Source organism: Medicago sativa, chromosome 2, assembly GCF_051527215.1.
Source record: "Medicago sativa cultivar Bolivia chromosome 2, Bolivia_mono, whole genome shotgun sequence".
NCBI classification, from domain to species: domain Eukaryota; kingdom Viridiplantae; phylum Streptophyta; class Magnoliopsida; order Fabales; family Fabaceae; genus Medicago; species Medicago sativa.
The window spans coordinates 21,182,605-21,208,160 of record NC_140750.1 but is presented as its reverse complement, the minus strand read 5'-3'; the positions used below and the strand labels follow the sequence as shown (position 1 = coordinate 21,208,160).

The 25,556-nt window shown below is 33.2% G+C and overlaps 2 protein-coding genes across 2 annotated transcripts; one reads left to right on the top strand and one right to left on the bottom strand.

Moving 5' to 3' along the window:
- The first annotated feature begins 4,538 nt into the window (after positions 1-4,538).
- Positions 4,539-12,079, top strand: LOC146945437 (putative histone-arginine methyltransferase 1.4). The gene is made up of 15 exons (XM_085743766.1): positions 4,539-4,746; positions 5,453-5,515; positions 6,044-6,146; positions 6,835-6,981; positions 7,074-7,177; positions 7,270-7,368; positions 7,470-7,539; positions 7,757-7,853; positions 8,286-8,340; positions 8,950-9,033; positions 10,129-10,206; positions 10,629-10,732; positions 10,838-11,010; positions 11,092-11,246; positions 11,657-12,079. The coding sequence occupies exons 1-15, from the start codon at positions 4,567-4,569 to the stop codon at positions 11,756-11,758; spliced, it is 1,614 nt and encodes a 537-aa protein (XP_085599892.1). The 5' UTR covers positions 4,539-4,566; the 3' UTR covers positions 11,759-12,079.
- A 1,414-nt stretch (positions 12,080-13,493) lies between these two features.
- Positions 13,494-25,436, bottom strand: OVA2 (tRNA synthetase class I (I, L, M and V) family protein). Its single transcript, XM_085743765.1, has 22 exons — positions 25,339-25,436; positions 24,838-25,033; positions 24,556-24,710; positions 24,378-24,479; positions 24,156-24,225; positions 23,571-23,683; positions 23,316-23,384; positions 22,923-23,030; positions 21,879-22,026; positions 20,083-20,314; positions 19,638-19,924; positions 19,397-19,533; positions 19,127-19,274; positions 18,729-18,860; positions 18,274-18,402; positions 16,724-16,855; positions 16,477-16,637; positions 16,214-16,339; positions 15,856-15,929; positions 15,429-15,678; positions 14,318-14,497; positions 13,494-13,919 (listed from the first exon to the last, which is right to left on the bottom strand). Exons 1-22 carry the CDS (start codon positions 25,381-25,383, stop codon positions 13,671-13,673), a joined length of 3,243 nt encoding a protein of 1,080 aa, XP_085599891.1. The 5' UTR covers positions 25,384-25,436; the 3' UTR covers positions 13,494-13,670.
- Positions 25,437-25,556: the final 120 nt, after the last annotated feature.

The following is a 25,556-nucleotide window of genomic DNA, read 5'->3' as shown; positions in this document are numbered from 1 at the left end:
ATCTTTTTGGTGTACCTTACAGTAATAACTTATGCAATGAATTAGCAAAGAATTAGCCAATTCTTTCACTTACAGCCAATGTATAACATGAATTATACCTTTTGTAAGATTCATCATAATTTCTTCCAATTCTTCTTTTACTTTGAATTTATAGAATGAAATGTGTCTTTTAAGTGACGTGAGAGGAGAATAAAAAAACTGGGTATCTTTAGTGTTTTTATAGAATGTGTTTTCAAGTGGCACTGCAGAACTGTGTAGTTAATAGAGGAGAGAAGGAAAAAAAATCAATTTTCAAGAGAAAGACTCATTAATAATTTGTAGAAACCCATAAAGTGGTGCATTAATATCACTCCTTATCCTGTGCAAGATTGCACATGGTAGAAAAACCCTATTTTAAAAGTCAATCCAGGTTAAGTGAACAATTTTTTGTAATTACACATCATATGCAACAGTATATTTTATGATATTTTTCAACTAAATCGTTGATGTGTTTTGATTTAACATCTAAAAAATAGGACAAAAAACCCTTTTAAATGTTTAGTATAATTACTCCTCGTGTTATAAGTTTGTAGCATCTTTGAGCATGTTGATGTGTTTTGATTTAACATCTAAAAAATAGGACAAAAAACCCTTTTAAATGTTTAGTATAATTATAATTACTCCTCGTGTTATAAGTTTGTAGCATCTTTGAGCAAATAGTGTATGTGTCACCTTTGTTATTTAAAGATAGTATTGTATGCATCATCAACAAAACCGTTGCTAGTTGTTGGTTGAAAGCAATTTTAATGGTGCTTTGAATGCTCGCTTTACATACATAATTATGTTTTGAGTAAAATATTTCACTATGAAAAAACTAAAATATAAAGATGCATATTGAGGAAACGTCTTGAATTGAGTTCTCTCTTCAACCAAGCTCCAAATGAAAATAAGAATCTATAATGAGATTATTTTTTTTCAATTAGCATCGTATGTGTTGTACTACCTCCGTCCTTTATTATAGGACCCTTTTAGAAAAAACACGGGTTTTAAGAAAGTTGATTATTGTGTTAAATTTGTTGACAAATGACATTTCTTTCCATGTTTGCCCTTCTAATAATTGAAATCACAATTTATTATTTTCCTATATTAATTACCCACTACTACTTAAATAATGCACCAAATTAATTTATCCTTGTACCCATAATTGAAAAGGAAGCGTGTATGTGCCTCTGGATTGAATGTAGACTTGGAAAGGCCATGACACAAAAAAAATGAAACTTGAATAACCATTCCATTTTTTTTTCCATAAAAATTTGGAATCACTCTTTTTTCCCAAAATTTCAATTTTGAAGCTCCAAACTTAAAATTTTTAGGAATTATTTTCAAATTTCTGGCACCATTTTTTTAAGAACAATGAGCATGAAACAAGAGTATATAAACATATAGAGAACTAGTATATGTTTTTATTGTGGGACGTGAATATCATCATTATAAAGGCAGCTTCAGTGCATGAATGAGAGTTATACTCTTTTGTTTTCCCACGTCAACTTATTGCTCTTCTTTTATCAAAGGAAAAAAGAATTTATTGCTTTTAAAAAAATATGTAGAGTAAATAGGGGTAATTTTGTAAAGAAATAACTAATGCACTTGAAAATATCAAAAGGGTCTTATAAAAAGGGACAAATTTTTTTTCTAAAAGGGTCCTATAATAAGGGACGGAGGTAGTATTCTTTTTTAAGAAGTCAAACTAGTCTACCGAAATTAACATTAAAGATAATCTAAACTAAGATTTTGAGAGGAGCGCACTCCAAGGTCCTAAGTTAAAACCACCACACCAACCCAATTGGTTTTTTTTAGTGTGTGTTATTTTATAGACAAAACAATTGTTACTTGAAAGCATGTTAATGGTGCTAAGATTGCTTACCTGCTTACCTTACAAACTTAATCATGTTTATGTGTGAGCATTTTTTTCATTCAACTGATGAAATTGAAACAGCCGAATGAGATTTTTATTTGGAAATTTTGGATTATGAGGATTATTTAAAGTTTATCTTTTTGATGGAATTGAAACAATGTAACTTTGTTAGTGATGTTCAAAATGCTCAATTGATATTTGATAAAATTCATATAAGAGATTTATATTCTACTTGGGGTAGGGTCGAGATGGCTAAGATAATACATGTTCAATAGCAAGGACTAATAATATACGAGCAGAAATGCTAATGAATGTTTTTATGACACTTTTTAAGAGTTTAAAATAGTAAGTTTTTATAAAAATAAATGTATTTCAATTTTTACATCGACCATACACCAGTTAAAGTCTGTGTATACTAATTCTAACAGACGACATTAGTTTTCATTTATGTTTTGAACAATTTTTAATCAAGAATAAAACCTTGTTTTTGGTTATGAAAGGCGTGAGAATAACAAGGGTAATGAAGCACCCCCTCTCTAATAAGACAACCCTGGTTTTTCTACCATGGTTCTCTCTTTTATTTTCTTCCTTAAATGGACGATTTGTGTCATTTGTTAACCCAAAATTATCTCGCTTCATCTTCTCTTTTTTCATCTTTTAATCTAAATAAGCGGTGGCGGAGGTATCGGGGGGCTCTGTAGAGGCCATGGTCCCCCCCACATTTTCAATAAAAAAAATTATACACTACAATTAAAGTATATTAAAATGTTTCATCAAGTATAATTAGGTTCATGGTCCCCCCCAATTAATTTAATTAAAATGTTTATTTTTTTCTGCCAAAAAAATGTTTATTTTTTTACCATGTTACTAGATTAATTGACAACTAATATCATTAATTTTATACTTCATATTATTTTAAATTATCTCATATTTCGTAAAACATATTGATACGATCATTTCCACAACACGTTTTAAATAAAATTAATCACAATGATATATATCATTTATTTTTTGTGCTAATCCTCCCGTTCTCATGGTAATCTAGTGTCCGATCACGAGGTAAGTAAAGATTGGACAAGATTTGTTTCACTCAAAAATCAAACTCAGGTTCTCCTGAACAATTTATTCTTTGGTGGAACTCGTTAACCAATCGAGCTCATTTGTTGGTTAATATGTATTTAGTTTTTGCAAAATTATGAGCTTTTAAGTTTAAGTGTAAGTTTAATTCTCCATAATATTGCACTCTATAAGAATAGTCACTCGAATTATTTTTAGTCCTCAAAATAGTCCATATAAATTCAAATAAGGACTAAAATTGAACAAATTTTTAGGACTAAACTTGAAAATGTATGATTTTGTAGGGACTAAAATATATTTAACCCTAGAACATATGCACTACTGTTTTTTTTTTGTGTGTTAAATATATTTACCGATTAGTTTTTTTGACAAAAATATATTTACCGATTAATGTCTCTCATACTAAATATAGTTATAAATAACTTTAACAAGCAATAAAATATTAGTTTAGGGTTTCTTATATACCCTTATATTTAAACAATTATTCTTTAAATCAAATTATATTCCTTGTATTCGGTCCCCTTAACTTTAAATTTCTGGCTCCACTCCCGTAAATAAGCGATTTTCACATAAATAAGTTTTTATCAAAGATATTAACGACAATGTCCCTTGTAGCATTTCTCTAACGACATTTCCATGCATGTTTTTTTTTTCCTTCAATAAATTATAATTTGTAGATTATAATCATTTTCATTTTTTTAAGATATTTTTTTGACGATAAATTGACATATCATTTTCATTTTCATCTTATGTAGCATTTCTCCAGCAATCTTGTTTAGTTAAAACAGTAAAACGACGTATCAGAAAGAAGACAAAATTAACAAATGATAAATTTTCGGTTTTTATAATGAATTAATTTTTTTAGAGATTTTAAAAAATAATTAAAAATTACAAAAAATTGACCCATGTAAAAAAAAAGGGGAAAGAGTGTATTTGTCATTGTACTAAACATTTATTTTCTTTCTCATATCTCAATAGATAGTTGATTTGTCTTTTAAAAAAAATTAAAAAATTCTTTTTACAAAAAAAATTATTTTTTGGTTCCATGAGCTTAGCTCAGTTGGTAGGGATATCGCATATTATATGGAGGGGCCGGGGTTCGAATCCCGAACACCCCACTTCTCCATATTTAAATGTGTAAGCTTTAACCACCAGGCTACTTGACAATATATATATATATATATATATTTTTTTTTTTAATTTTTTTAATTTTGTGATCCGGTCTAACGAGTTGAGTTTAACTTTTTTTTTTTTTTGGGAAGAAGTTGAGTTTAACTAACTACATCGAATTGTTCCTTTTTTTTTTATTTTTTTAAGAATACATCGTATTGTTCTAAACTTTAAACGAGTTATCCTCATGAGCACAAGGAACAAGACATAATATATATAAGCTCCCCGGCCACCAAAAAAAAGAAAACTTTAAACGAGTCAAACTCGATTTTAAAGTTGTGCTTTACATTTTTTTTAGAAACATACTATTCACATTTAATAACAGTAAAACGGTTTTTTTTTTTTTTTATTTGCAGAGAACTAGTATAAATAGAGAAAGAAAAACCGTAAAACAGTGTTTCTGCTACTGAGTTCGGTCGGAGACAATGGAGGAATCGGCGGCGATAAAGCGGAAGCAGCGAGAATTCCCTTTAGCATCCGTCAATGAGCTGTCATCATCTCCATCTTCTGCTTCGCCGGGAGTTCTTCGCCTCACCGCCGATACTCTTCAAATTCACCACGATTCTCATCAGATTGCTTTCGATGTTCATCTTCCACTTCTTCAGGTTCGATTCTATAACACAGCGTTTCATAACTAGTTACAAGAAAAAACAAGTTCATTTTTTTTTGTTTAATGACAAATTAAGTTCAATTATTGATGAATTATGCTGTAATTAAATGAAATTTTATTTGGATATCAATTTAGGACACTTCAATTCAACAAGTTGAATATTTTAATTAGTTAATGTAGTTATAGTGTCGTGGAAAAGTAGCTATAGCATAGCGGAATTCTAACAAATCTGCAATAGCGGTTATAGTGGCGCTAGTGTAGCATAGCATAATTTTTATGTAACTGCTAATTTTCGTGATCTGTGATTGACAAACTGTGTGTTAGCGGACACAGTTCATGAAATGTTGGATTTTGTTAATAAATATGTTTGGTGTCGCGACTTAGTAACCATATATTGAACATTCATTAACAGTGAATTTGAATGTGATTAACCTTAATTTGAAGGTGTGCGTAATTGAATGTTAGTTGGAACATTTGAAATTTTGGTTAATAGCCTTCAAATTCACGTTAATAAAGTTTAGTTGATGGTTAATGAGTTATCCAATTTTGATATATATTTATTAACAACTCATTGAATTTCGTTAACCACTTGTCTGAACTGCAGTGACCATTTAAAGTGTTATCGAATTTAGGTTTCGTAAATTGATTTTCAAATAACATTTTTGTGACTGAAAAGATTGGTTGTGTTTTATGTTTTGCAGATATTTAGATTAGGTCCTGTTCAATCGGTTTGCACGGTGGAAGGTTCTGATGCAGGCAAACAGGTACAATAAATGCATCATCACTGTTACAACCTCAATTAGGGAATGGATCCTCTCACGTGGGATTTCCACATGAGAGAGTAATGTGTGATCTCTCACCATTCAAAAGGAGAGAGAAACACATGAGAATTTTAGATTTGACGAGTTTGAACGGTGAGATATCAAACTTTATTCTCTCATGCGAGAATCACACTTGAGAGAATCCATTCCCCTCAGTTAGTATTGTTTTATGAGTTTTATAGCATACTGCATTATTTATTTTTTATTTTAATATTTTAACACCGACATCAAATAATGTCACATTTTAATGCGATATTCCTAAAGTTGTTTCCTTGTAAGATATGATTGGATGAATATAAATTAATATCATGGTCCTGCAGCATTTAACGTCGTTTCTGTCTTTTGTTTCTTTGCTACTTGCACTGATCCTTGTGCTCTTGTGCGGCGTGTGTGTCACATTGTTTCCTTTTAAAAAAAGGTTGATATACTGTCAAATAGTCGTGCTTTTTAACTATGCTATTTTTGAACCAGACATCTTATTCCAGGGGAGTTTCTATTCAGTTTAGAAATGAGGAAGAGAGTGAAGCCTTCCATTGTGTATTCCAACAATGGAAGAAGGAATTCAATGTTCAAGGTGCTACTTTGGAAAGTTTGTGTATACCTTGTTGTAGAATGACTTTTGCCAAACTGTTTTAATTTTGATTACTTCAGCTCATCTTTGGTTTTCTGAATGACATTTATAAACCTAGTGAGTGTTAATTTTTAGATTAGATGAGATACATAAAAATCAAAGGATATAAGAGTACTGCAATTGTTATTTAGCATATTATTGTTATTGTTTAATTCCTGTTATCATTCAACATATATTTATAAAATCATATGGTTCAACCGTGTTTAAGATATACTTGACAAGTATCAATGTGTAATTGAGAAATTTATGACATTTTATAATTTTTGAAAAAAAGTAGTTTTTTTTATCACATTACTTTTCATGTTTTACTGGATCTCATTGTAATTCTTATTTTCTAGGCATAATTGGGCCGTGTCATTTGTCTTATACCCCTCTTTTATGTTTCTTGATGCAGCTAGCATCTGAATTAGTGTTTCAATACAAATTCCCTATTTAATAACTTTATTGGTTGACCTTTAAAATAAAAGTAACTATATTGGTTAAATGTTTTCATTTTCAACTGTTTCTTTATCATATCTACATTTTTGTTTTAATTATAATTTATGTGTCTAGTTTGGTTGCACAACAAGTTTGTTTGTTTGTTAGTAAGATAGGATATTTGTTTAATTACGTATTTGATCGTTCAATTCAGGAGGGAACATACCAAATGGAGCTAATGTAATGGCTTCTAAAAGCAAATTTGATGAAAAGATAGAGCCATCTTCTGCAAAAATGTATTTTCATTATTATGGACAACTTCTTCATCAACAAAACATGTTGCAGGACTACGTGAGGACAGGTTATACCTAATTGTATGCTAGCAGTCTTTTATTAATATATTTAACTGTATATTTATATTTATTCGACAAGTTCGTGATTATCTTTTGGTAGGATCATATTATGCTGCTGTTATGGAGAATCGCACTGATTTCTTTGGTCGTGTAGTAGTTGATGTTGGTGCTGGTAGTGGTATTTTGTCGTTATTTGCTGCTCAGGTAACTTGGCACCTTTTGGCTAAGTCTAATTGTACCATATGCAAACTGTTGTTGGTTCTCATAATGAAAGCAGATGTGTTATTCCTTTGCAGGCAGGTGCAAAACATGTTTATGCAATAGAAGCATCTGAAATGGCAGAATATGCACACAAACTTATAGCTGGGAACCCACTACTGGGTCAACGGATTACCGTGAGATTTTTTTTTTTTTTTCCAGTTTTTTCTTTAGTCTGTTCATTAGTTATTGGATCAGTCAGGGAAACACGTACTGTATTAATTATTTATATATACAGGTTATCAAAGGCAGAGTCGAGGATGTTGAATTGCCAGAGAAAGCCGATATTCTGATATCTGAGCCCATGGGTAAGTTCATATTCTGCTCGCAGTCGATTATTAAATGAATGATGATATTTCCATTCATTAGTTGAGTTGCATTATTTGAATAGATTTTTCTATTGCTGCTCCGTGTTGTCAAGATACATTGTGACTTAACAATTCTAAACGTATTTTGTTGGGTCGTAACATATTTTTTTACCCTTTTGTTGGTACTTCTATAACCTGGAATTTTCTGTTTGTGCAGGCACCTTGTTAGTCAATGAAAGAATGCTGGAGTCTTATGTTATTGCCAGAGATAGGTTTCTTACCCCCAATGGCAAAATGTTTCCAACATCGGGAAGGTTTGGTTGAACTTTGAAGCATCCTTTATTTTTATCTTTTTATTTTTTGTGTTTCTGTCATACTACAAAGTGTTATTTTGATGATATGAAATTACAGATGAGAATTTTAAGATAATCACATTCCATTTAAAAGTTATGCATGCCTAGATTTTGTTTTTAATTTCTTGTCCCACTTTTTTTTTTGCCGACCCCACTTAGTGGGATAAGGCTTGGTGGTTGTTGTTGTTCTTGTCCCACTTTTTTCATGTGTAGATGCATGTTCTAAATACGAAATTTTTGTTTTGAAAATGCTACGTTTTTTTACCAATAAAAAAAAGCTACACTGTTAGCCCTAAATGTTTTGGATTTGGAAGTTTGCATTTTTCTCCCAACTTGTTACAGTTGTCTAAGAGTTACTTATCTCGTCGTAACCTTGAACTTTTACTTCTGTAGGATTCACATGGCACCTTTCAGTGACGAATATTTGTTTGTCGAAATTGCTAGTAAGGTGCGCAATTATATGTGGAGACGTACCCTGACATATTTATTCTGCACGTACTTCTTTGATATATTTCAGTACACTATACGGACATGCATATTTGTAACTTGTCAGAAGAATGATACTTTGAATTTTGAAAGAATGAATGTGTATGTGAATTGTGATAAATACGTTTGTTGAAATTGTTAATAAGATTCACAATTTTATTTGTGTGTATGTTCACACAGGCATATACATATATCTTTCAGTAATCATACTTCTCTTAGTTCTTTGATATATCTTTAATGGAGTAAGGATCCTCACGGAGAGGATTCTCACTAAATATCGACTTGTCTAAGCACTAAATTAGCATCAAGATAACATAAAAGGAGACTTATATTTGTAAAAAGCCTCTTAAAGATTATCACATGCCACCAATGAATGGTACATCTAGTCAGATGTATCTCTTACTGGGCTCTACTTTAATTTTCTAGTTAACTGGATAGCAATACCCAAACAGACCACCAAAAAATAAGAGGAACCATCCTATTTTTTGACTGTTCTTTATATTCCTTTCTCTACATATACTTTTTTCCCTCTTTCTTTAATGCAATTATCAATATTGTTCTATCTACTCAGGGGCTGTTCTGGCAGCAACAAAACTATTTTGGTGTTGATTTGACGCCCTTACACAAGACTGCCTTTCAAGGATACTTTTCTCAGGTATCTTACCTGCCTGGTTTCATAAAATTAAGTAAAGCTTTCTAATTTATTTTACGAAGGTATTTTATTTTTAAACTATATCCATATAGAATCTTCCACACCAATTTGAGTATTGAGTTAAAACTTGGCTTCTCTTTCTACTTTCTTAATGTTTGAATGTTTTTACAATACCACAAGTCCTATGTTTAAAGTATCTTGGGTCTATGTTGCAAAATGATGAGGAGATAAAGGGAGATGTCCACCACATGGTCCAACTAATGGAATTGATGGGCATGATAAGAGTGTAGTTGGTAACATTGGGACTGAGCCTCGAGAGTGATTCTCATCTCAGTAGTAAGGGTATTCTCTTAGGAGAGTATCATTTCTGCAAGAAGGCTCATACCTTCATCCATTTGTATCACGGTAGTGTTCCATACAGTTGACAGAGGACTCATACTCAGTTTATGTTTATACCATTATAATTTATAACCCTTTCTGTTCCATATATATAATTTTCTGAATATTGTAGGATCTTAAGTACCGTGTTACGATCCCAAAATTTACTATTTTGACTCCCTTTCCCAATTCTTGGTAGGATCTTCATTTTAACCACCTTGTTGATTATCACAGTAAAGCTTTATAGGTTCACTCCATCTTCATTTCTTCTAAAATATTTTGATCCAAGCCAACACATTTTTTTCTCTTTTACTCCTCCAAGTTACTAAATTCCCTCAAAGAAAGGTACAATACCCAATTATGGAACTCCTATTCGTAACTAACCCTGCATAGTCACATTGGGGGTATAAGACTCGATAATCGCATTGCAATATTGTTTATATACAATTCTTTTTCCTAGATTTCCCTTGAGGTACTGCAGAATTTATAAGCTTGTAAATGAATGACCAATTGAATACAATTTCAGGAGAGTAATTCAGCTATCACTGTTTCCTCATATCCATTGAACCTATTCTACTTGATCTACAAAGAATCTTGTCTAGGCTACTTGAAAAGTGGAAAATCAATAGAATTGTATTTCCAGCAGTTACCAAAGTTTATGATGTGGTTGATATATTTATAATATATTTATTCCATTTTGTTTTCCTCTTCTCCATGCAGCCTGTTGTGGATGCTTTTGATCCAAGGTTGTTAATATCTCCTCCTATGTGCCATCCGATGGACTTTACCAAAATAAAGGTAGGCATTAATTATCTTTTTGACATACTTTTTTTGAGGTCTTGTTTATTTGACGAATTTCAATCATAAAACAAGCTGGTCTGTTTTGATATCATTTTCATGCTTGTATTCCATCTAATGCATTTTTCTTTTAACATTAAATATCATTTTCTTTTTGAATTTTTTTTTTCAATGTTGAAACTTTTTTATGTAAGACTTTCATCTGGTGGTCTTCATTTCTTGTGTTCTCCGTTGGAATAAATATTCTGAGATCTTTATTGGTTAATCCATGTATTTGTTTTGGGTTATTATCGTTGTGTTTTGCAATGGTTCTGCTGCTGGTTAGGAACTCGGTTATATTCATTTTGGTGTTATGCTCTTTTATTACTGCTTGAAATAAAATGACCTAGGAATGTATGCTGAAATAATTTTTTATTCTATAGGAAGAAGAGCTTTATGAAATTGACATTCCTCTCAGATTTATAGCCAGTGTGGGTGCCAGAGTACATGGTTTGGCATGTTGGTTTGATGTACTGTTCAATGGAAGGTAACCATTATTCTATTCGTGGGGTTTTACTTATTTTACTATTCATCAAAGTTTTGTCATTATTCCTAGCAAATAACTTTTCATGCAATTGTTCCAATTCCACAGTACTGTGCAAAGGTGGCTTACAACTGCTCCTGGTTCACCAGTAACTCATTGGTATCAGCTACGTTGTGTTCTATCCCAGCCCATTTATGTTATGGCAGGGCAAGAAATTACTGGCAGGCTGCACTTGGTTGCCCACAGTGCTCAAAGTTACACAATCTATTTAACATTGTCAGGTTGGTCTTTTTTTATGTTCTTTCTTGTTTGTATACACCTTGCTTTATGTAGTGGATTAATAATTATCAATTTGCATATAGCTAAAATGTGGGGGCCTGGTGCTGAACAAGGAGGGATTCTTCAAACATCATCCTGTAAACTTGATCTGAAAGAACCATACTATAGAATGTCTCAACAACAATCTTATCCAACAAACCAAGATCAGCCACAAGCTCAACCATTTTTGCCGACACAGGTATTCATTTTATAATCATATATTTCCCATTGTATGTTACTTAGCAAACTTAAGGTCTATGGAAAACTTGATACTGAAAATAGGTGGGTTTGTTTTCACTCTTATGGAGTCTGTTAGATTAATTTGAAGGGGAGTTGCAAATGATAATTTACAAAACAAAACACTAACTGATTTATTCTTAAAGTCACTATTTTCCTTGATGGAAACATTGTTGGGGGAGTTTCTCTTCTTATATTAGAATTCATGAGAAAAGTTCTAGAAACCACTCTTATAATCCTCTCAAGGTGGGCCCTATCACATTAAAATTTAAGAGTAATGAAAACCGATTTCCTAAAAGCAAGGATGTTGTTAGCAATTTTTTGGTTCTTTTACTGCATAAATGTTGTCAGTGATGTCAGTTTCTTTGGCAGGATGTAAAGATCAAATCTCAGGATTTTGACGACACTGAGATAATGCAAGAGCCTTCACCTAATTCATGTGCGCAGATTGATTCGTTTATGCAGAACGCATAAGTTGATGAATACTACTAACCTGTGCATCTGTATGTCACATGAATAAGCTGGTGGGGGGAATGTGTCCGTCTTGTATGGAAATACCCCTTGCCTGTAAATTAATCAAAGCTGCATCCGCTGTGTATTGTGAGTGTTTGTGCTGCTGGTTTTGCATTTGATTGCATCATATTTAACCAGTAATATATTGAATCCTTTATGGCTGGGAGGTTGAGAACTGTTGTAAAATTATTAGAGGTGTTGTATGTTTATTTAATATCTTGGTCAAAATAGCTCCTCTAAGGTTAAGGTTCAGAAATATATTTTCAGCGTATCTATAGCTCATTAGCCTGTCTGATCAAATTGTCATTCTTGACATGTGATTTTTAAAGTAAAAAAAAAGAAAAAGAAAACTTGCATATTTAGAGATAGTTTAGCTTCATTTATTTAAGGTTCTAAAATTGAGATTGAGCCAGAGAAGGCTGGTTTATTGAATAAGGATGATATTTATGTTCACAAGGCTGTGGTTCAAATTTTGTTGTTACAAGAGGATAACTTTTTAAGTACTTCTAAAAATATTGAGTCGCGAGATTATAAAGAATTCCAAGCGGAAGAACCTTAAACAAAGAAGTTACTAATGTCTGTTTCCATTTGTTATTATAAAATCATGTTTCCTATTGTTGTCTGGTGAGTGTTCTCTGGATAGTCCTATGTAGCTCGATCACCATTGTACATTGCTATAGAAGGCTCACAGCAGTGAAACACCACCATGTGTACAATCCCACTGCTGTAGTGGAAGAACTTGAGGTTCCATAATGACATTACATATGAATCTTTTCTCCAACTCATGTGCTGCAATGGAAGCTCGGTAATTTTAGTTTAGAGAAAATTAAAATTTGCTTGATCGGATGGTTAAGAATCTCCTGACTGCATAAATGCGCATAGTCAGCGATCACATAGAATCTAAGTTCGTGTTTTTTTGGCACCGAGGGTGAGAGATTGTGCACGGGTTTAGAGAGACGGGAGGAAAGAAAGAATATTTTGATGCATATGGTGAGGAATAGACTAACTCAGACAAATAATGTGATATGGTATATGGTGGATCACCTATTAAAATCAATTAAAGTTAACTGGTCCCACTATAAAATACAAACTTAAAATCATGAGAAGATAAAGGGCACATATTCAGAAGTATTCACGCGTCTAAAGAGGCAAAAAAAGTCTTTTAGCTATTTGTTTTGAGGGCATAAAATGTGAGCTAATCTCTTTCGGCTCCGCTTGTACTTGATATGTGTATTTAACGGATATGTCAATTGTACCATCTTTATTTAATGGAATCTCATCTCATTTGACAAATAAACAGAACAAATATATCTCATCTCTTGCGTTTTTTTTTTTTTTTGTAAACTTGTAAATAAAATTCTTGTAAAATTTATCCGGTCTTTTAGACCACAATATTTACCTTATTACACAATCATTCTCAGCGAGATACTTTGAAATGTGATAATGGTGAACTAACTCTTTATGAACGGCGTATTATTTTTTATTTATAACTCATCAGTTTTTAGGAAAAAGAAGCTCCATCTGTCAAACAAAATAAAGGAAAAAGAAGCTCTATCTAGCTATTAATGACAATTCATTGTGTAAATATTTAATTAAAATTATATTACTTTCATTACAAATTTAAATCAAAATAAAATTATATGATACCTTAAATTTAAAATCAATTATAGAATTTAATTACTATACACTAACAATATAAATATTATACTTTGGAATTTTGTATTTATTTTTTTGCTATGCAAGGCCATGTACCAATTGTAAATGATATAATTTTTACATTTACAATTTATTACAATTCGATTTAAAAAATAAATATTTTTATTTTAAACGAAGTGAAGTTGGAACTCAAATCAAAGTTTCTTGTACTCAAATATTAGCTGACAGCAGCTACTTCAGAGCCAGAGGGCATCTGAACAGCAACAACATCATAGCAGCGGCTGCAAAGAGTAGGGTGGTCTGAAAATGAACCAACTTGGTGTGAATAATGCCAACATCTTTCACATTTGGAACCACTAGCACGAGATATACCAATCCACACTTTACTGTTACCCTGAATTAGGCATTCACCACTATATGGTATATTTGCAACATGTTCATCTTCCAGTGAAGGAAGAATCTCAGCCTGAGTATTGCCAATGAAACATGTTAACACAGTTTAATTAATGACATGATAAAGCTTATATTAATATGATCAAATGTTAACTCTTGGGCGCCGCATTATCCAAGAGTTAGTTCATAGTATATGAGTGTTGTATCCTAATGTCTAAATAAAAAAAATCTGAATAAGAATTTGAAACATCTTTGATACTAAAGATAATCCAAGTCTAGTTTTTTGGGCCTAGATCTAAAAGCCTCAATGATGAAAATTAATTGTTTTTGTTTAGGAAAATTTGTTTAAAAATAATAACTAGTTCTGGAATCTAACCTAGTTATACACACCCACACAGCAGCCCCTAAATATTGTATCTTCAGTTTTCATTTGCTTTTAGTCACTGAAAAGTATTGTAGTTTTAGACATACCTGAGATGTTATGAATAACTTATTCAATGTATCAGCATCAATTTCGTTTGTACATAGTTCAGATAGCTTGGATGCCATGATGGAATCAGATGTATAAATGTGAACCTTTGCATCTAAACTGGCACCAACTAATTTTTCAGTTCGAGCCACCTCCAACACTCTATTCACCTCTGTTCTCAGCTGGAAAAAGGTGTACTCGGTTAGTAACAGATACATAGAAACAATAACTAATATGTTATTACTTGCAGTTTTAGATAATTTGAGAAAGAAAAAATTAATTTTTATTAGTAACTGCAAGCCAGTCAATAGAAAAGCATCAATAAAAGCGAGGAACAATGAAAAACACTTGAAATAATTGATTAAAAGAAAAAAATTATTAGACTACAGAAGAACCAAATAATTTAATTTATTTCACATTTAAAATGATGCAATTTTTCCTTCATTTATAGCCCACCATCTTCAAATCCTTAATCATTCTCATTACTTGTAAATATGAAATTCTTAAAATTCCAAATAAAAGCTATGACTGGCTAAATAATGAACCATTTCTACATTTAGAAAAAGCAAATCTCTAATACAATTTAAGTATAATCTGTGAACATACCCGAAAAAATAAAACCTTTTTGAGATTTCATCTAATGGCATAGCTACCTAAGCTTTTAGAAGAGTTGCTTCTTGATATAAAATTAGAGCTTGAATCATCAAGTGATCAGAAAATTCCATACCTTGCTTCCCCGTTTATCATAATAAAGTTGATTACATACAAAATAATAAAACATAGGTATGCATGTTATCCACATTTCAAAGTCCAGACACACTTCAAATGTGTATTAGATGTAAAATTATAGATGAGTCTCTACGAATCTACCAAATAGTTGAAGCTTTTAGGACAGATGATTTTTGAAAGATAATGTAAAACAAAGATACTAGCTTTGAAAGAGATTATTGCATTTAATAGTTTGATCACTTTTAAGTGAAGAAGTAGTTATTCACTTATTTTATAATGTTCAACGAAAAATTGGTGCTAAGTTATATTTACTTGAACAAATTATCTTCTAAGAAACCAAGAAAGTAGGTTGCTTAACACTCCTGGTTGGAAAAATTAGTGTACCTCGAGAATCTTTTCCCACAGTTCAATTTCTTCAGCAGGAAGAGTAAGCCATCTTTCATTCAAGGTTGGCCATCTAGATTCGAATACAAATTCAGCAGAGGAACCATATTCGGTTGTATATTGAAATGGAAGATTCTGCCACACATCCTCAGCTAAGTGGGGCAATATTGGTGCTATTACTCTTACAATAGAAAGGAGATGAGCTGCAAGAACTGTTTGACAACTTCTCCTTGTATAACTAGTCGATCCACTACAAAAAAATAGCATAAAGAGATGTATTTTTTAATAAACACAGAATAAAATGTAAAACAGGCAATATTCACATCTTGTGCTCCCATACAAATGCTTAGTTGTGCATATCAAAACCTAAATATATGTCCACAATTGTATTTGAAAATGCAAAATATAGGGTATAGGGGAAACGTACCCAACATATAATCGATCTTTGGCAACATCAAAATAGAAACTTGAAAGGTCAACTATGACAAACCTTTGTAAAATCTGAAAATGTGAAAAAAAACACACTGTAATTTTTGGTAAATCAAACAATAAGATGAGAAAAAATCAGCTAAGTCATGCTAAGAAAACAGAATTCAAATTTCTATGTGAAGATATAAAATTGAGGGACGAATCCTATGCCACAGATAACCCCCTTTCATCCCAAAGAATATTTTCAATTATAACAAAATACAATCAAACAAATCCACATTTGAACGGGTTAAGCACTAGCATACAAATATATTGTGTATATATAGAATGTTTCTCTAGGATCTAAACCAACTTACCTGAAATATTTTGAAAAACTGGTAACTTTCATAATTCCCTTGAATATTTTTTACAATATTCTCAAGCTGAAATAATGCATGCCTATCAATCCTTGGAAGTTCGTCGTATTGAACCGTATAATCTTCCTGTCACGTCAACAAAACAATTACATACTTAGAAGTATGAAAAAGTGGAAAAAGATATGTGCTGACAGGTATAGATACATCTGGCAAAATTTCAAAGTAGGCAGTAATTCCAGGCAAAATAAAGGACTCGAACTTACTTTCCAGTCGTGAAGATTTGCCAAGAGGTATCTTAAAGTTCCCCGTAACTTCCGGTAAATTTCGAATATTTGACGAAGAATTTGAGGGCCAATCATCACATCCCCGGTATAATCTACACTAGAAACCCAAAGCCGCAGGACATCAGCTCCATATGCAGGTGCTTCCTGAGAACAATGCAATTTTGGTAAAGTGAAATTATAGGGTTTGATATGGTTCCAGAATTTTTATAAAATAAATTTATGTAACTTGCCTTCTGATTTTTTCCTCCTTCAATCACACTACGTGGATCCACAACATTACCCACAGACTTGCTCATCTTTAAGCCTTTCTCATCCAATACAAATCCATGAGTTAAAACAGAAGAATATGGAGCCTTTCCTGTATTGGACAAAAATGACAGAATTAGTGTCTGACTGGCATAAATATAAATATTTGAAAACATTTTCACCCAAACAGCCCTGTAGTGTAGAAAGTCATTAGAGACAATTAAGATTAGGCATGAATTCATTAGAGAGGAAATTTGGGATATAGCTCCAATTGTAAAAAGGTTGTTTGGACATATGTAAAAAAGAATCATAAAGGCACCAGTAAAACAGTTAGAGGAAACAGGAGACACAAGAAATCTATAAGTCAAACCATCAAGAGAGATATAGAATTAAATGGTTTGCCTATAAATATGGTATATGATACAACATAATAACATTGCTTAATTCATGTAGTGTAGACAACATCTGGTTGGAAAAAGACCTAGGTTGTTGTATGTTTAGTCATACATTTAACCAAAATAATGTTTTAGTGTCCATAAGGCCTAGCTCAACTAGCTATGCTGATATTGCTAGGTTGGACACCTGCACCCAAGTTCGAACCTAGGACCTCACAGTTGTGCAAGTTTCAATGGTGTTTGCCTCTTTGTCTACAGACCAAAAAAGAATGTTTTAGTCCCTATTGGGACTAAAAAAAACACACGGTTTTTGCATTTTTTTAGAGTCTAAAGAATACAAAAATCATGTGCTTTTTTTAGTCTCATAAAATTTAGACTAAAAAAAAAATAACTAAATGAAAAAAAAAATCATATTTGCGATTTCACAAATATCTTTCTCACTATTAAATTCAAGCTGTCTAATTATTCCTAAACCTTTATGTTTCTAATATTTTTCTTGATTGATATTTTTAAAAATATTTATTAAGTTAAAAAAGATGCTAAGAAATACACCACACTAAACAAATATTTTAAATTTTAATCATTGTTTGAAGGAGAAATTGAATTTTACCCCAAATTCAAAAGTTGTGTAAACGTCAATTTATTACCAAATGAGCACTTTTGAAAATGAACTTCTACAATGGTATACGCTGAATACTCTAAATTTTGTTAGCTAGTTAGCCAAGAGGTGACTAGTCACAGGTAACTATACTGCTCCAACTAACACCCTTTAACCAGAGTTGGTCAAACATCGTAAAAATAATAAGGTTGATTGGTTGTCTAATTTATCAAGGCAAGATGCCAAGATAGCAGCAGTATATGCACTAAATAACTTTCGCGGGTCTTTCAAGCATATTTTATTTTCATCTGAAAATTAATGGTGAACCCAGGGGTGATTTACTTATGCAAATTAAGCATATAAAGCCAACATTACACCCTATTCCTTTTGTCTTTTCTTGTTAAGGTTTTAGCATTGAGAATGAGACAAGTCTATGTTATAAAATATTATTTTCCTTGTTAATTTGAGGGACAAAGGACATTGGTTTTGATTGTAGGAAAGATAATCATGATCGTGGAAGTCAAAAAAATCCATTACCTGTTGTAGCTATACTAGTTAGCAATGAACTCTGAAACCACCCTCGATGCTGATCTGTTCCTTCAAGATACAGGTCTGCCGGAAAGCCAAGGGAGTCTCTTTTTCTCAAGACTGCAGCCCAGGAGGAACCTGGAGTAAAAATAACCAGCCGCGAGACACGAAATTCAACGAAAGCAAGCAATGAAATAAAATTACAGACAACTATATGCCAGCAGGATTAGCTCAGGCATCTGGAGGTTCGGGGTATGGCTAAGGTCCTAGGGTCGGCTGTCAGGCCAACGAGGTTCAAAGAGTAATGATAGAAAGGGATATTACCAATGCATCACACAATTATGGTCATGTACCAGAAAAAGATTCCAGTTGTAATAAATGTGTGTAATATTGGCCGAGGAACCTTTGCAACCATATGTATGAATGGAAATCAAAAAGTATTTGGCACCAGAATATTATTATACCTGAATCAAACCACACATCCATTGTATCAGTTCCCTTTTCATATTCAGCAGCTTTATCACGATAATTAGCTGGGAGGAGTTGCTCTACTGTCATGTACCACCATGCATCACTACCCTTTTGGGCTATAATAGCTGACAGTCACAGAAAGAAAAGCAAAGTATCAACGATAAGATGCATTGATTTCGTAGGACCAACATGATTTGAAAGAGCGTAAGCTATTAAGAAACTTCGCAATAATTACATGTAATCAAATATGGACAATAATATTTGTTTTATATTTATTAACTTTAAAAAAAAAAGTAATTCTACCAAACTCAAAATGAAATTCCGTAGTTCATAATCATAAATTGAGTCTTAGAGAATTAAAAGAACATGAAGTTGCTATTTTTTCACTAACCATTGATATGCTCAATTGTCTCTTCATTCATAAGAGGTTCTCTAGACTGCGTATGATAAAAAACTGGAATGGGTACACCCCATGTCCTTTGTCGTGATATACACCAATCAGAGCGGCCGGAGGTCATTGCTGAGATTCTGTTTTCTCCCTAAGCAATTCACATATATCAGCAAAAGGCAGCACCGAAAAATGATGAGTCGCACGTCTCTGACAGAACAAAAATTTACAAATAAACAGAATTATGTAGCAACAAAACTTTAAATGCAATACCTGAGGTGGAACCCATTTTACACGGCCAATAGCATCCATAGCAGCTTCACGGAATCCCTCAACCGATGCAAACCATTGCTCTGTTGCTCTAAATATTGTTGGTTTTTTCGTCCGCCAATCATACGGATACTTGTGTTCTAAATCAGAAAAAAGAGAAGAGACCATGATGATGAATTGATGTATAATTAATTATAGGTTGAACATTTAGAGAATTGCATGAAGAGAGGCAGAAATAGCTTACGGTATGATTCTTCCATGATGAGTGACAAATTCTCATCCAAATATTTCACAACAGCAGTGTTACCTTCACCAAGAACATCAAGTCCACTAAACTGCCCAGCTTCTTCAGTGAATATTCCATTATCATCTACTGGAGATAGTATGGGTAGCCCGTACTTCTGACCAGTCACATAATCTTCTTGACCATGTCCAGGAGCTGTATGAACCAGTCCTGTTCCTGTTTCTGTTGTAATATAATCTCCCCCAACTACGACCGGACATTCCCTATTATCTACTGGATGGATGTATCTGAGATCATAATAATTAAACATATCCTTAGTGCGAACATTTCTCATTTACCATAGGTAAAAAACGAGAATTTTAAACACATAGTTACAGAAACAAATAGCATTGGCAAGATTAAAAAAGAAGAAAAAAATTGTTCATTTTGGTACTTCCATATTAACCTGTAGTTTTCCAAATCAGAGCCCAACAGCCTTCTCTTGAAAACAAGCTTCACACCCCATTTTGCCTCTAACGTTGGCACAAGTTCTGAAGCTACAATGAGAAATAGCTTTTTCTCATCCTTCAAAACAATTCCAAGCCTTTTCTTTTTAGTGTCACCAGATGAAGAGACATGTTCATTTAGTGATTCTACTTCAACAACATCGTATTCAAGCTTGGGATTTACTGCAACAGCTGAGCACAATACAGTAGAAAGAAGAGGTGAGGAGAAAGAGCAACGTATCTAAATTAAAACATTTAAATAACTAAAGAAATTGACTATTGATTGATACAATGTGTGCCAGCAATGACACTGTTATCCAACATGTAGATAAGATATTTTTGTAGAAAAAAAGGTGCATGTAAACAGCGTCGGTCTCTTTTTTTTTTTTTTCAACTTTATTTTACATGTGTACTCAGGGCTAAAGGTGACAATAATTCTAGTAGAAAAGGATTACCATCTTGCCTAAAGTATACTTCAGCGAACTTTTAACTGCAAAGAATAATGTATAAATTTACGTACCAGATATGTAAGGATACTGTTAGGGCCAAGATGCCCAAGGCCCATTATTCAACGTGTATTATCGAAAGAGGCATAGGAAGCAGGGGAATGGAAGTTTGTAAGAGGGTTTGAATACAAATTAGAGAGGAAAAGGAGAGCACGGTCACAGTGTGTGAATTGTTTTGTGACCTGCTGTAACTTGGAACAGTTGCAAAGGGAAACTCCCTTGGTAGAGCTAATAAACTCCGAATTCATTTGTTTTCCCTTTTCTGTTCTTGCACCACTACTCTTTATCCACATTGATAAAAAAGAATCTATCAGTTGGTTCGATTTGACAGATCCTCGAGGGATAGCTAGTCTAATTGAAGGACGGAGATGCATATGGAGGGTTTTACGACTACAGCCATATTTCTCAAGATGGTAATGGAGTGTATGGCACAACTCGCTAACCACGGCAACAATGTGGCCACAACCGAAGACATCAAACAACTGATTGCCAACTAGACGAAGTGGCAAGGTATCAGGTAGTCAGGTGATGAGTGGAAGCAAAGAAGAAAACACACACGAAAATTCTTCTAGTCCAAAGGGGAAGATCAAGTGCAAGGAAGGTGAGTCTTCAAAGGTGTCTAAGGGGAACAAAATCTGGTCCAAGAAAGTGGAATTACCGGGTTTTGAAGGGGAAGACCAAATTGGGTGGATTGCTAGGGTGGAAAAGTGCTTTGAAGTACAAGACATTCGCACTTTAGAAAAGTTGAAGTTGGTGTATATTACCACTGAAGGTATGGCGGGGCTTTGGTTTATAGTTTGGCGCCAAAAGAACCAAGACTAAACCTGGGAAATATTTTCCAATGCTTTGATTCGAAGTTTTGGGGAGAGTTATGGCAGCGATATGTTGGAAAGGTTTGGCTAGCCTGAAGCAAGAACACTCCGTCAAAGATTATGTGGATAGATTTGAGAGGAACATGCATTGGGGGCCTCTTGGTCCCTAACAGATACAAACAAAACTACTGGTACAAAACAATCAGTGCTAACTATAGCAGATTAAGTAGAAAGCTGAACCTCCAAATCTAGTGTTCCTTTTTAATTGAATAAATAGAGAACCATAAATACAGAACTCAAAACATATCTGTTTATCACAGAAATTCATAGAAGAACAAGTAGAGGAAAAAAATTGAGATCATTATGACTAGCATACGCAACAAGAATAATATCTTCAACCCAAGCCAACATGGAAAATGCAACGAATAAAAAACCTACCTGCATTGGCAGGAATAGTCCATGGCGTAGTAGTCCAAATGGCCAAACACAAATTTGGGAATTCTTGTAGTAGGTCACTCGGCATTAGAGGAGCACTTGCAACTCTGAAAATGGCATATATGCTTTTTGAAACATGCCCTTCAGGATACTACATAGAAACCAATTAGGTAGTAAGTAAATACTCAAACATCCATCAAATCAGGTTTCAGAAATATTTAAGTTCAAGAGTTAATCTATTAGGGTATTGAGAGAGGAAAAAAATACTTTGAATGATAATAATCTATATTACAAACAACAAGGCATTGGCCCTTATTTATAATAATACTTGGCTCTTTATCCTAAGTAATGAATTATAGAAACTGTTCTGGACTGCCCAAAGGGCTTTGCTCGCCAGACCAGAGTCCAAAACCAGGCCCAAGAAACACTATTCACACCCTCATGCTGCAAGGGAGGTGTGCCCGCAACAGCTAGGGACATCAGAATCAATGAAGATCATAACGTCTCCCCCCAACTTCAATCTACAACGCTCAATGGTTACAAACACTGCCGTCTGTAACTGTCGACCAACGGCTTTCGGCCATCATTAGAAGGATTTCATCCTTCACCTATAAAAGAGGACATTTCACGTCCTCCAAGGTATGATTCATTCACCCTTAAACTCTATATTCTTTGCTCACATTCTGACTTAAGCGTCGGGGTGTCTTTTGCAGACACCCCCCTGCCGTTTCAACAACTCACCTGCTCACCGGACGCTGTTCTTATAATCACTTCTGATCAGAAACCAAGCTTTGAGAGACTATTTAAATTATCATAAATTATGCTAGATACAATAGATATTATAAAATATTTTTCCATTTAGTGTAACATGAGAGAAAACTGCAAGCATTCACATGCTAAGAATCACACAAAAACTAGTGTGCATGCTAATTGGCCAAGAAGGTGAGAATTGTGCAGCTTCCACACACACTATACAATACCAGGTTGCATATGGTACAATAACAATAGACATTAGAAAAAAGGTTCACCGTGATAAAATCAATTTACCTCTAACTCGGCTTCAGCAAGAGCTGTCCGTGACGAGGGACTCCAGTGAACAGGTTTTCTGCCTCGGTAGATATAGCCTTTCAAGGCCATCTGGCCAAATACTTCAATCTAAAATATTATACGATGCAACTTAGGACTATATAATAACTGGTATGAATTGAAGTCATGTGCAAATGAAATTTTTCATTACTAAAGCAGTTTGCACAATCTAACTAGGTCTTGACAGAATTTTGAGGTCCTTTCTATAAGAGTTCTCAAAGAAAAATAATCCAAATTGTGAAAGTCCTAAACTCTAATATCTATAATACATCATGAATAGGACATCCAGAGTGCTGAATTCTGTGTCCCGTTAATAAATCCATAAAAGTAAACGAGAAAGGCTGTACCAGCTACCTGGGCAGCTTCATATTCCGGATCTAGAGTAAGATAGGGATTATTCCAGTCAGCCCATACTCCAAAGCGCTGCAGACATTCATTAACATGTTTAAGATACATTTATCCAAAAAAAAAAAGAAAACATGTATAAGGTTGAAACAAAATCCCAGCAATCGAAATGGAATTGTAAACTGTAAGAGATCTACAATAGTCCAGAAACTAATGCAATAATGTATATAATTCACAGAGCAAAAATGCAAACAAAGAAGGGACCTTAAAAGATGACATCTGAGTTTTAACAGTGTCTTTGGCAAATTTAGCAGCCTTTGCTCTCAACTTCAATGGTGTAAGATTGTTTCTAGCCTCCTTATCCAGTGACTGCAAAACTGAAATGATTCAAACAACCATACTGCTCAAAGAATGTAATAATGGATACAAGCTGAAATGCAATATGCACATAAAGTTGTGAACTTTTAGTTTAAGCAAACAAAATAAAAGGGGTCAAAACATAAAGAAAGTTGAGAATTTTCAATTTCCGTCATTATATCGTGTATTTATTCAACAGTGTGAACACAGAACCAAGTTTAGAAAATCAAATTTATTTTTTTATGATATTAAGAAATTTAATGAGGTTAACTAACATTCTTAATAAGCATGATTTTAGTTATTTTTATTTATATTCGAGACCGGAAGGTGTATTTATTAATAAATATTACACCAAGAACTATCTACATGCCTGGAAATGACATGTTGCAAACATGTAAAGTAAAATTTAGTGCAATACTTTTATCGAACACAACCACAAAGTAAAGCCAGCCATCATCATAATGCTAGTAAGAAAGAAAAAAAAAATCTTGCCTTTTAATTCAATTGGTAGGCCATGACAATCCCATCCAGGCACAAAATGAACTTTATAGTTTTGAAGGAGCTGCCCATAAAAAAAACAGCAAAATATTAGTTCTTATACGGAAGTGCATTAACATAAAAAAAAAATCATCAGAGTATAAAACAAAAATATGGTTTGTATCAAGTGCGACAGCAACAAACTGAAAGCATAGGTTCAAAGGAAGAAAAAGATACCTTATAACGATTTATAATATCCTTCAAAATTTTATTTAAGGCATGGCCAATGTGAAGATCACCATTTGCATATGGAGGACCGTCATGAAGAATGAAGTTTCCCTGATCAAGGTGTTGAAGCATATTAGCAAGTCCAAATAACTACGATGGGAAATCTAAGGGGAAGTCAAGAACTTACTCCACTATTTTTGTCTGCAACTCTTTTAAATACTTGATTATCCTCCCATATTTTCTGAATTTCAGGCTCCCTTACCGAAGAATTTGCTCTCATACCAAATGCTGTCTTGGGAAGATCAACTGTGTGCTTGTATTTACTCTCATCTTGCTTGATTCCTAAAGTAAAGGCAGGTTATGTAACTAACCTTGGAAATGCATGTTTATTCTCTTTAATTAACCTAACAAGTCATGATGTGTTTAAAAAACTGAAAATATTTGTGAAATAGCAGACACACTACACTACCTTCTGCAGCCTTCTTCCCGGCCATAACAGGCCCCCGCGATCTTCGCTTTGAAGAACTGACATCATCCTTTGAATGAGTACAATAGTTTGAAAATTTTGAGAGTGATAGTACTTTTGCTGATGAGATTCCTCGAGAATGATACAAACCAATGGAATTCGTTCTCATGGGCGTTAAACAAGCATTTCTTGAGAGCATCTGAATACATTAAAACAACAACTATCAAGCTAACATTCCCAGAGGATTCAGTTTTGCAATGATAAAACCATAACCAAAAAAAAAAAAAAAAAATCTGTTTGGCAATTTATCGAACACATAATCTGCAACAAGGTTAAGTTGACAGAGCAATTTTGTAACTAAAACAAAAGTGACCCATTATCAGAAACAGTGTAAAATAATCGAAAACATAGAAAGTAGGTGAAATTTGAAGAGAATTATGGATAGAATGGAAGAAAGAGCGTGGTTTGAATGGAAACAAGATAGATAGATAGATAGTGAGTGACCCTGTAAGAAGAGGTTTGCATGAAGAGAGCGAAAGTGGTTTCCATTGAAGAGAAGAATTTGAGGTGATAAACGGCATCTACACTCCACTCATTGCCGGCTGCTCAACCTAACAACCTACGAGGGAAATATAAACACAACATCATTCGGATAAACGAACCCACACTTTTTTTTTTTTTTTTTTTGGTTACTTTTAGTTATTTTTCTGTTTTATTTCAAT